The sequence below is a fragment of the Macaca fascicularis genome, chromosome X (genome assembly GCF_037993035.2).
Source record: "Macaca fascicularis isolate 582-1 chromosome X, T2T-MFA8v1.1".
Lineage (NCBI taxonomy): Eukaryota > Metazoa > Chordata > Mammalia > Primates > Cercopithecidae > Macaca > Macaca fascicularis.
The window spans coordinates 52564087-52576729 of NC_088395.1; the positions used below are offsets into that span (position 1 = coordinate 52564087).

The window sequence follows — 12643 nt, forward strand, 5'->3', positions numbered from 1 at the left end:
GGATCATGAGGCCAAGAGATCGAGACCATCCTGGTCAACATGGTGAAACCCCGTCTCTACTGAAAATACAAAAATTAGCTGGGTGTGGTTACGTGGGCCTGTACTCCCCGCTACTCAGAAGGCTGAGGCAGGAGAATCGCTTGAACCCGGGAGGCGGAGGTTGCAGTGAACCAAGATTGCGCCACTGCCCTCCAGCCTGGTGACAGAGCAAGACTCCGTGAAAACAAACAAACAAACAGACAGACAAAACAAACAAACAAAAAACTCACTCCATGTTCACCGGACCCTCCTCTGCTGTCCTCTATGGCCCTCCTTCTTCCCAGGCCCGGGACCCCACAACAGCATGGCCATCGCTGAGGTTTAGTAGAAAGATGACGACCTCAGAGGCCGTGGACCAAGTGGCACAACGCACAGGAAGCCCGCCCGCTCCCCCTCACACTCACTCACACTTCAACTTCTGAGAGGACTGATCTGCAGACCTACTGGCTAAATTGAAGTCAGCACGAATAAAGGAAGTCACCACCTCTCCTTTCACAGCTGTGCAGGGACAGAAGGCAGAGAACAAGGCGCACGGGCAGCAAGGAACTTTCACAGGAAGGGACGTGCACATTGAGCCAGGGACTTTGCAGGACAGGGTAGGGTTTTCCGCTGTCCCCCAACCCACATCCCCAGCGCGTTTGTAGTAGAAAAAAGGGACTTGAGAGCTTTCGTTTCTCTTTGTCCAATCTCATGCATTCAGAAAACGTTGGGAACAGATAGTCCCTTACTGGAGGATGTGTCTCAGAAAGACCTTTTCTGGAAGAAATGAATTATTTTCATATCTTTATTTATAAATCCTTTTTTATTTTTATTTTAAAAGACAGTGTGTGGTTCTGTTGCTCAGGCTGGAGGGCAGTGGCATGACCACACCTCACTGAAGCCTCCATCTTCTGGGCTCAAACAATCCTCCCGATGTAGCCTCCCCAGTCCCTGCTACTACAGGTGCAGACACCACACCTGGATAATTGGTTTCTTTATTCTTTAGATAGTGGTCTCACCGTGTTGCTCATGCTGGTCTCAATTTCCTGGGCTCAAACGATCCTCCCACCTTGGCCAGTTTTATAAATGCTTCCAATAAATGTAATAGAACAAATTCTTCTGAAGACTAAACACATTCACACCTGTTTACTTTTTTCTTTTTAGGTTGTGATACTTCACATTTAAATCTCTGGACTGGTAACTGATTCCCCTGAATATATCTGTAGGTCATTCAGACAGTGTATGTTTCAGAAATAGCCATAGATTCTGATTGTAGGCTCTCGGCTCAGTTCTGACCAGAAAACAAGTCCTGCCAGTCTCCTACCTCAAATATATGTTCGTATATTGACCTGATCCCTGGGACAAGCTTCCCAGACTGAAACCATGGTATCACAAAGCTGGATGCTTTCTTGAGGGGATAGAGTTACATCCATATTTTCAATCCTTGTGTAAATAAATTAATTAATGGATGAAATGATGTATGCCATAATGCGAAGCAGAATAACAGGTATTTGATTAAATACGTCACCAAATTTTGCTTTTATAGATCTGATCGTAATTATTTCAGTCTTTGTGGGTCATGTAGTTTCTGTGGCATATTGTTCTGTTTTTTAGAAATAATACTTTTAAATGGAAAAAAAAAATCCTTATCTCAATGGCTATGCAAAACAAGTCATGGGCTGTATTTAGATCTCAAACCATAGTCAGCTAGCCCCTGGATTATGTTTTACTTCATATATTTAAATGCTGTATTTTTGTACCAGTACTCAAAATATTAACAAAGGAGAATTCCACCACCAGGTAAGATTTAGAAAGCCTCAAGAGAAAGTCACTTTAGCCCTGAAAATGAGAAAAAGCCTCATAATCTATAGCATTATCTTTTGTTTTGCTTTGTTTTTAGATCATGAGAGACCGGAGGTAATAAGGCAGCCATGGGAACCGATACAAAAGAGTGACTAGTCCCTCTGAGGAGGGATGACACACAAAAACTACACCACCTCTGGCAGAGCATGTGTGGAAGAAGTGACAGCCATAACAGGGGGCAAGAAGAAAACCACTGAAAATGTAACAAATTCATAAAGTTCAAACACAGGCATTTGAGAGAGCTGGAATCCTGGGAAGTCTCAGACACCAGTGGAATTCAGGTTCACAGACAGAAAGAGATCCTGTCTGAAAACACAGAGTCAGAGTCTATAAGACTGGATAAAAAGCAAGAACAAAAATAAGAGACGCTGGTGAGTTTGTGTAGAAAAGGCAACGCTTACACCTGTTAGTTGGCGTATAAATTAGTTCAACCATTGTGGAAAGGAGTGTGGCAATTCCTCGCGGACTTAAGAACAGAAATACCATTTGGCCCTGCAGTCCCATTGCTGGGACTGTACCCAAAGGTACAGTCCCTCCCTGCCTCCCTCCCTCCGTTCCTTTCTCCCTCGCTCCCTCGTCTCTCACTCTTTCTCTTTTTCTTTTTCTCTTTTCCTTCCTTCCTGTTTTTTTTTTTTTTTTTTTTTTTTAATGGAGTTTCACTCTTTATTTTCCAGACTGGAGTACAATGGCCCGATCTCAGATCACTGGAAATCTCCGCCTCCTGGGTTCAAGTGATTCTCCTGCCTCGACCTCCCCAGTAGTTGAGATTTATATGCATACACCACCACACCTGGCTAATTTTTGTATTTTCAGTAGAGATGGGGTTTCACCATGTTGGCCAGGCTGGTCTCATACTCCTGACGTCAGGTGATCCACCCACATAACACGCAGCAAAGGTTTTCAGCCCACACTGCAGACATTCAGTTGCTTTTGTCACACCTCGGTTATTTAGAAATTAACTTCAGAATGTATACCGTGGGTGACACCAGCTACACTGCTATTAAATTAACATATTTAAATCAAATATTTATTTTTTCTGAATTCAAATGTATTTTAAAAGCTGACATTCTTACTTAAAATTCAAAAGCAGGTTATCACACACTAGAAATGCAGCTGTAAGGAAAAATGAAATGAAAACGTTTGAAATCTAAAGGAAAAAAAGAAATCTAAGTAGGAAGCCAAATTTATCTGCATGTAAAGCCTGCTTGATGTTATTTCCTTTATTTTTCATAGCAGGTAGTTTTCGTGTACATATTGTAATTCCTACTTTAGAAATGGAAAAACAGTCCCAAAGGGTGTAAGTATCTTGCCCACCATATCATGGGCACTGTGTGAGAGGCAGGATGGAAACCCATGGCTACTTCATGCCATAGCCTCTAAAGAGACAGTGTAGGTAGGACCCAAGTCATCTTGCTTCAGCAAGTTGCCCTGGTTGCTTGACCCTTTCTTCTACCTAGGCCCTAATTCTCTCATCTAGCTCCATAGCCCAGGGACTTCTCACATGTTCTGTGGCAAGCGGGATACCCTAGGAAAGGAAGCAGATGAGGAGACACAGTACAAGGTTTGGGGGAAGGGGCAGGGAGCTTCTGTGCCCACTAGGGGCGTGCTGCCCTCCATATATTCAGCTAGCCAGAAGCTCTCTGAATCCCGTCCTTTTGGTTTTGATGGAGGGTTTCATTATGTAGGTGTAGATTAAACTGTTGTCCTGCCATTGGGGATGAATCTAACTTTCTGCCCCTCTCCCTTCCTGAAGGTCGAGCGGGGGGCTGAAAGTCCCAACACTCTTATTCCCCAGCCTAGAGCTACCTAGGTGCTGCCAGCAACTCACTGGCATATAAAAAGACACCACTTTGTGGAGATTCTAAAAATTGTAGGAGTTGTGTGCCAGGAAGCAGGGTCTAGGACCAAATATGTATTTCATAATATCATCCCTGTGCACACCAGCTCAATCAGAATACAAAATTTCAAAATGACATATTTTTTTTTAAATAGACTCTCTATCTCAAAAAAAAAAAATAATAATAACCTCTTCCTGGACCTCCTGGGCTCAAGGTATCCTCCATCCTTTGGCACTAGAGTAGCTGGGAAGGCAGCTACATAGAGACGTGCATACATTATGCATTCACTCTTTTATTTTTGTAGAGAGTCTTGTTCTGTTGCCCCATGTGGTCTCAAACTGCTGAGCTCAAGCAATCCTCCTGCCTCAGCATCCCAAAGTGCTGGGATTATAGGCGTGGGAAACCGCACCCAGCCACGATTTTCAATATTATCAAATACCTGGGAAGGAAGTGAACAAAAGATGAGCAGGCCTTCTTTGGTGAAAGCTGCAAAACTTTATTGAGATAGTTTAAGTCAAATATCTAATATAAAACCGGTTTGTGTTGTTTCAGCTTTTCTTCATTTAAACTTGTGGTTGCCCTTCACCTGTAACAGAAACATAACAGGTGGGAACATTACTAGCAGAACTGTGTTTAGATGACATTAAGGATATGGAAAAGACACCAGAGTTTTAGTTTTCTACAATGGACAAAAACAGAAGCCTAAGAGTCACCCTTTTGCTTACATTCAGGTAGACCTCTGTAGAGACTTTGACAATAGTCATCAAAGCAGATGCATTAAATATATTTTTCAAACACACCTTGCTTTCTAGTGCTACAAGGAAAGCAAGACAGTCTGAGGTCCAAACACATTAAATGAAGTGAACTCACTAAAGAGAGGTTTAAAGTAGAAAGCAAACATTGTGCATAGTTTTACTCAAAATATCAGCGCCACACAAAAATCCTAAGAAACAAAAAAGGAATTTATGAAAAATGTATAATTTTTGGCAAACACTCTTTTACTATTCTGACTTGAATCTGTGGTCTGGATGCCAAATGGGCTCCTGGAAACGGTCTGAGTAGTACCTTGAAAGAAAACGGTTAATGTCACCTTAGGAACTGCATAAGTGAAGTGAATAGAAAGGCCAGCATTGCATTTGTTTTTACTCTATTGTGCAGAAGGGCAAACACATTTATTTGGGCTCGTTCACCCTTCTGTGGTTTGTAAGGTACAGTAACCGTTTGTACCCAGTTTTCTCCTACCGTGATGTCAACATGAATCATGCCTCTTTTTACACTTGAAAGTATTCCCATTTGTACAATTAAGTATGTGGTCGCATTACTCTTAAGCTATTACTATCAGTTTTGTCATCAACATGTGATAGCGTTATGAACCGTGTCACACATGAAAAAATGGAGGGATACGGAAATGGAAAACAGGAGTAGGACAGCTGAAAAAGCCAAAATTTATTTCTAAAACTAAATGTTTTTTTGAGGGACAACTGGAATATTTCACAGTTTCTTCCACAGGCTTTGGGATGCTTAGATAAATAGGTATTCGAGAAATAAATAATGTATGCCTTCCTAGTTTATCAACCATTTCATCCATGCTCTGAAAATATTAGTGTTCAAGATTGTAGTCACTTTCAATAATGCCCTATATTAAATCACTCTGTCTTGTTCATATTCCATGTCGTGCTTTTTCCATTTTCTTCAAGATTGTGTAAACAACCGAATACTCTATTTATAGCTAAATTTCAAAACAACAATCTTTTAAATTTATGACATTTCAACTGCTTTTCCTTTTACTAATGATTCGTACCTGTCTTTTATGCACTACCTCTTTCTTTTTCCTTTAAGTTTATTCTGTGGCTCTTTCATCGTTATTTCATAGTATTCTTTTCCTTTATCATGGAATGCGCTGTTTATTTTAATAAGATGTGCATTTAAAGCTATGATCTCCCTAAGAATACAACTGAGGCTTGTTCGTTGGGCTCCTGGAAAAAGTCTGAGAACTATCTTTTAATGTAAATAGTGTAATGGAATGGTTCAGCAGAGTAGAATAAAAATATGTAGGTAATTTCTCCCTTAAACATAGGGTGCTTCCTTTAGCTTCAAGAGGTATTGTAATTAACAGTCACCAATTTGGAAACTACGTGTAAAACACAATTACGTCAACTACTCAGGATTCAGCACCCTGCTGTTGTTGAACTTCAAACCCTATCGGCTAATGTCTCAAGGCAGAAACCTGTAATATGTAACCTATGCTATGGTTAGAGGTGACTCTACTATATGAGTCTTCAATCTAATTACACGGAGTAGCTCGTGAAGACTGACAGGAGGGCAGGGGGCATGCTTAGCAGAAGCATCTTACACCCACCTTGAGCATCACTGACCTACATGCATTCTCCCTACTTCACTGGCCACAGAAACCTGATGATCTCTTGCCATTTTATCATTCAGTCATTCAAGGCTTCACTGAGGGAAGACTTTAAAACACAGTTATTCTTTAAGAGCCAGAGAATTCAGAATTTGACAAAATCCAAGAACACTCATACAGGACTCCATACAGGAAAACAAACATCAAGCAGAGTGCCCACTCATTTTCTTAGGAACCATGAATCTCAACTCAGACATTATAATTGGACGGAAGCTGACTGTTGTGAAAAACAAATCATGAAAATCAGAATATCTTGGTCTTCTATCCAACAGGACCAGAGCATGTGGAAATCAGCAATGAAATGGATTTTAATCTATCTGATGTGCATCCATTCTTTTCAATGAGAGCAAGGATGCGTGTGGAATTTATACGATTCATCCAGAGTCTCACAAATTATGGTAGAGCTGGTACTAGAATCTGTTTCAGGGCTCAGCATACTTCACACAAACTCTTATTACAAATGCATTATGTATTTGATAAAAGCAGAAATTAGAAAAGAATCTGAAAATGTTAGCTGTGGGTTACACACCACCCTAAGAAAATGCTGCCATGTTTGATGATTCAATATGGCTTTCACCCAATTTGTTTTTGTATCTCATAGTGTTTAAGTCTTGCAATCTGGCATTTGGGTCTGAACGGCGTTTCAAAGAAAGTTTGAATTTGCACTGTGTTTTGAAGACAGCAGTAATGTTATCCCTCTAATATCACAAGTATAATATTCTATAAATGAGTAAGCACATAACTTTGCATCTTGTTGGATAACATACCTGCTTCTGGCATTTTACAGTGTTCTCCTTTGGGTATAATCTTCACCTTGATGCCAGCACCCAAATCCAGATTTAACCCCGGTCTTTGACTGACGCAGCTCTTGCAGATCACCTTCCATGTCACGCACTTCGAAATACAAAGGATATCGATTTAAGCATTCTGACATGAAATATAAATAAGGAAATGATGATATTCTTTTCCTTAGCGTTATGAAATAAAGCCTGAGCCGGGCGTAGTGGCTCATGACTGTAATCTCAGCACTTTGGGAGGCCGATGTCGCTTGAACCCAAGAGCTGGAGGTGGCAGTGAGTCAAGACCATGCCACAGCAATCCAGACTGGCTGACAGATGACGCTCTGCCACATTAAAAAGAAAAAGGAAGAAAGAAAGAAAAGAAAAAGAAAAAATCTCTGTCAGTTAGTGTGGTAATGAATGTCGTGCAAAGATGATACACCTTTGTTTCCCTGTTTTATGATATTTTATTGTTTTCTGAGTCAGGGTCTCACTCTTTCGTCCAGGCTGGAGTGCTGTGGCACAATCAAGGCCCAGTGTGAGCCCAACCTCTCAGGCTCAACAGAACCTCCTGTCTCAGCCTCCGCAGTGGCTGAGCATATGGGTGCACCCCACCGCCAAGGCTAATTTCTGTTTGTTTGTTTTGTTTGAGACAGGACTTCTCAGTGTTGTCCAGGCTGGTCTTCAACTCCTGGGATCAAGGGATTTGCCCAACTCAGCCTCCCAAAATTTTGGGATTACAGTCGTGAGCTCCTGGCCCAATGTCTTATTTTGAATACAATCTAAGAATAACTCACATTACACGTAAATTTCCTGCACTTTACCATTGTGTATTATGAACAGCAAGTGTCAACTATCTATGAAATCTGAAGTCAGCTGCACGAATGCCACTTTAATCATAAGTGAAACGTAATTTTCCAAAGAATTAGATCAATGTTTTGGTGGGCCTCTGACAAATTCTACAGTAGTGACACCCATCCCTTGTTGAGGTAACTTGGAAATTGTTTGGGTAGTTAATCAACGTTGTGGTATGCTTAGGACCAAGAACCTTATATGTAACTTTACATAAATGAATCCCATTTAGAATAATATACCAAAAGTAACAGAAAAAATCATTGTCTTGCAGTGCGACTACGGAAAGCAGGCCCAAATTAAGTCAATGTTTAGCTTGAAAATGCTACCTGTTGGAGATACGTTTTCTGTTTCAGGATAATCTTAACCTACTTTGACTTTTGTAATTATGAATGTATTTAAACAACTGTTAAAACCCCCTTGAAATCACACTAATATAGCTCCCTGTATACCAGTGTCCGGAATTTTCCAACTTTTGTCCAATATACAGTCAAAAGCACCAATCAAAGGAAACAGTGGCTATCATTCATTGAGCTCTTTTCTGGAGTTAATGTCCTGCTTCACTGAACTGTTTTGTCCTGAGCCAATACTGAAGTACCTTACAGCACAGACACAATCGAGTGCTATACATCTTAGGCAAACTGCTCACTTTTTATTATTACAACATGGATTGTAGGAAGAACACAAATCTTTGAACAAAATATGAATTCCTTCTCCATGAGTCAAGTGTTCTTTGCAAGCCTCAATCTCTGAGCCTCAGTTTTCTTATTTATACAATGGGGCTAACATCCCTTTGCAAAGGGGCCTTTTCCATGGTCTTATAAGTTCGGGTTACTTCACACTCTACACACATTTAACGGGTGCTTACAATACTGTGGAGACCATGGCTGAGAAGATCATACACCAACATTCTAAGAAGATCAAATTAAACTAGTGAAATAATGTACATTTTTATACACCAAATTAACTGTTTTCAAGTGACTTAGTAAGGACTGTATTTTCAAGCACACAAATCCATCTCGAAGAATAAAATAAGATTCCTTATATCCAGGGACAGCATGAAGCTGCAAACTATACTCTCCCCTTTCCTGCCAACATTGGGCAAATGTTTGGTATCTTTTCCTATTGTTCTCCTTCCTCCTGTTACTGCTCATGGCATAGACCACGACGCACACATAGACCTTTTCCCGCCCCATAGACATGCTTTCTTTCCCTTCCCAGCACCTTGGATCTCAGCTCTATCCTGATCTTCTTCTGTCTCCTGAACAGGTGTAGGATCCCGACTTTCAGCTGCTGGTTCCTCTTCTTGGGGCTCTCCATTACTGCGCTCCTGGGACTGGCTCTGTGTGTGTGTATCTGTGTGTGTATGTGCAGATAAAAAAATTTTGGTATTAATACATGCCAATAGTATAAATATACAGAATACATAGATACTTCTTATCATAAGTACGTCTGGAGGCATTTCTCCAACACTACCCCGTATACCTATTCTTCATAACATTATTCTTTCCTCAGAGAGGTTACTCAAAGATAGATATCCTCAAGGACTTTGGAAGCCATTTTAGTCTATGTTGGGATGAATGAGTGTAATCTGTTCTGAATAAGCATGAGGAGGAAGTTGTGGACAAAATCTGGGCACACACGATCATCCATCCACACAAAACCCAAATATCATCCTCTGGACTAATCTTTCCTTCATGGGATGCCATGATCATTTTTTGTCAACATGGGAGACAATTACGAATGGGAGGCCATAAACAACGGACTCCCATTCTGATAGTCCAACAACACTATCAGAAAAATAACTTTCTGCTAAGAGAAAACATCGAATGTTAAGACATTCATAAGCAGAGGCACAATGAACTCAGGAGGTTATGAACTTCTTCTTGGTATAGGCCTATATGTTTATCTTCCTCATCAACACGTATTTCACTCTCCAAGCAGAATACTGTGATTGGCAAAATGCACTTCACAGGACAACTAGATTCCACCACTTTCATGGTCAAATGTTAACTTGGTCATTTTTTTTTTTTTTTTAATTTAGAAATACTCTGAAAATCCCAGGGCAAGTATGAGTGTGTGCAACTTTTGAAACGAATGCTTGCAAAGTCGCTTAAGTAGGTCTAGCTGGCGGAGCAATGTCTTAAGGCTTCCGGCAGAAAACACAGGGTCTTTCCCATGGGGTTGGTTTCGCAAATGGACACTCCATCAGGGAGACAAGTAGGAAATTACAGCTAGAGAATTAAAATTGAAGTGATGGCGAATTTTGTCACATAATGATTTGCTAGGCCCCTCGTCCCCACCCCGACCCAAATCACTTTTTTAGGAACTCAGAGCCCCACCCATTGGAATCTCCACAGTGGAGTTGAGAATTTGCTACAAAGTAGTGGTCACTCCTCAAAGGACACCTGTGCCAGGCAGTCTACAGACCTCGGGGCTGCAGTCACTAGCCCGCAGCGTTCCGGGTCTCCAGGACCCTTCCATACCGCTCATGCCATCCCTCCCCTGGTCCCGTCTGGGGAGTCTGGAATCTTCTGTCGGGGTTACAGGTTCATCTGGGACTCGGATACCTCCACCAGCAGCACCCCAGCATCGCCCCAGCTTCACCTGAGCCCCTCCACTCCTCAGCCTGCCTTCCTCCCTAGTTATGGCCATGACAAGACAATGCGTGCAGCGTCGCATGAAAGGGACGACAACTTCGAGGCCCTTCTCACCCTGAGTCACCAAACATGCGACCCTCCGGAAGCCCGCTGGTTCCTCCTCACTCTCACTCACACTTCACTCCCAGTTGGATCGGCCTGTGAACCTACCCGCTGTGTCTCAGTAGGAGAGAAAGAATCCAGACCTCACGGACCCCAGCTGCTGGCTCACAGCTCCGCGGAGTTCCCCAGACTGGCTAACGGGCCGATGGGAAGACGCCCAGTGAACATGCGCATGGAGGCGGGCACTAAAGGAGCATGCGCAGTGAGGTCCCCTCTTGCCTTAAGGGTTGTGGTGCCCCTCCTTATCCCGCCTGGTCCTGTCCTGTGCTCCCCTTTAGGTCCCCATTAATGACTTTGGAATCACTCCTCTCTGTGTGTGAGTTGCCCCCCACCCAGGATTCAAATACCTCAAATAATGTCAGCTTTCTAAACTCACCCCATGGCCGGGCACAGTGGCTCACCCCTGTAATCCCAGCACTTTGGGGGGCCAAGGCGGGTGGATCATGAGGCCAAGAGATCGAGACCATCCTGGTCAACATGGTGAAACCCCGTCTCTACTGAAAATACAAAAATTAGCTGGGTGTGGTTACGTGGGCCTGTACTCCCCGCTACTCAGAAGGCTGAGGCAGGAGAATCGCTTGAACCCGGGAGGCGGAGGTTGCAGTGAACCAAGATTGCGCCACTGCCCTCCAGCCTGGTGACAGAGCAAGACTCCGTGAAAACAAACAAACAAACAGACAGACAAAACAAACAAACAAAAAACTCACTCCATGTTCACCAGACCCTCCTCTGCTGTCCTCTATGGCCCTCCTTCTTCCCAGGCCCGGGACCCCACAACAGCATGGCCATCGCTGAGGTTTAGTAGAAAGATGACGACCTCAGAGGCCATGGACCAAGTGGCACAACGCACAGGAAGCCCGCCCGCTCCCCCTCACACTCACTCACACTTCAACTTCTGAGAGGACTGATCTGCAGACCTACTGGCTAAATTGAAGTCAGCACGAATAAAGGAAGTCACCACCTCTCCTTTCACAGCTGTGCAGGGACAGAAGGCAGAGAACAAGGCGCACGGGTAGCAAGGAACTTTCACAGGAAGGGACATGAACATTGAGCCAGGGACTTTGCAGGACAGGGTAGGGTTTTCCGCTGTCCCCCAACCCACATCCCCAGCGCGTTTGTAGTAGAAAAAAGGGACTTGAGAGCTTTGGTTTCTCTTTGTCCAATCTCATGCATTCAGAAACGTTGGGAACAGATAGTCCCTTACTGGAGGATGTGTCTCAGAAAGACCTTTTCTGGAAGAAATGAATTATTTTCATATCTTTATTTATAAATCCTTTTTTATTTTTATTTTAAAAGACAGTGTGTGGTTCTGTTGCTCAGGCTGGAGGGCAGTGGCATGACCACACCTCACTGAAGCCTCCCTCTTCTGGGCTCAAACAATCCTCCCGATGTAGCCTCCCCAGTCCCTGCTACTACAGGTGCAGACACCACACCTGGGTAATTGGTTTAATTATTTTTTAGATAGGGGTCTCACTGTGTTGCCCATGCTGGTCTCAATTTCCTGGGCTCAAACGATCCTCCCACCTTGGCCAGTTTTATAAATGCTTTTATTAGTCAGTTTGTTCTCTGGTTCTGGGTTTTCTGCCATGCTTCCAATAAACATAGTTGAATAAATTCTTCTGTAGACTAAATACATACACACCTGTTTACTTTTTTTCTTTTTAGGTTGTGATACTTCACATTTAAATCTCTGGACTGGTAACTGATTTCCCTGAATTTATCTGTAGGTCATTCAGACAGTGTATGTTTCAGAAATAGCCATAGATTCTGATTGTAGGCTCTCGGCTCAGTTCTGACCAGAAAACAAGTCCTGCCAGTCTCCTACCTCAAATATATGTTCGTATATTGACCTGATCCCTGGGACAAGCTTCCCAGACAGAAACCATGGTATCACAAAGCTGGATGCTTTCTTGAGGGGACAGAGTAACATCAATATATTCAATCCTTGTGTAAATAAATTAATTAATGGATGAAAAGATGTATGTGATAATGCGAAGCAGAATAACAGGTATTTGATTAAATACGTCACCAAATTTTGCTTTAGCAGATCTGATCATAATTATTTCCGTCTTTGTGGGTTATGTAGTTTCTGTGGCAGATTGTCGTGTTTTA

General features: G+C 42.5%; 1 protein-coding gene across 2 annotated transcripts; it reads right to left on the minus strand.

Moving 5' to 3' along the window:
• Positions 1-4191: 4191 nt before the first annotated feature.
• Positions 4192-10667, minus strand: LOC102142483 (X antigen family member 1). Of its 2 annotated transcripts, none has more exons than XM_065538003.1 (4): positions 10580-10667; positions 8994-9111; positions 6906-7032; positions 4192-4305 (listed from the first exon to the last, which is right to left on the minus strand). In XM_065538003.1, exons 2-4 carry the CDS (start codon positions 9087-9089, stop codon positions 4283-4285), a joined length of 246 nt encoding a protein of 81 aa, XP_065394075.1. In that variant the 5' UTR covers positions 9090-9111; positions 10580-10667; the 3' UTR covers positions 4192-4282. The 2 variants fall into 2 exon arrangements, with proteins under 2 accessions (XP_065394075.1, XP_065394074.1); XM_065538002.1 differs by having other exon boundaries at positions 8994-9125.
• Between the last annotated feature and the right edge of the window lie 1976 nt (positions 10668-12643).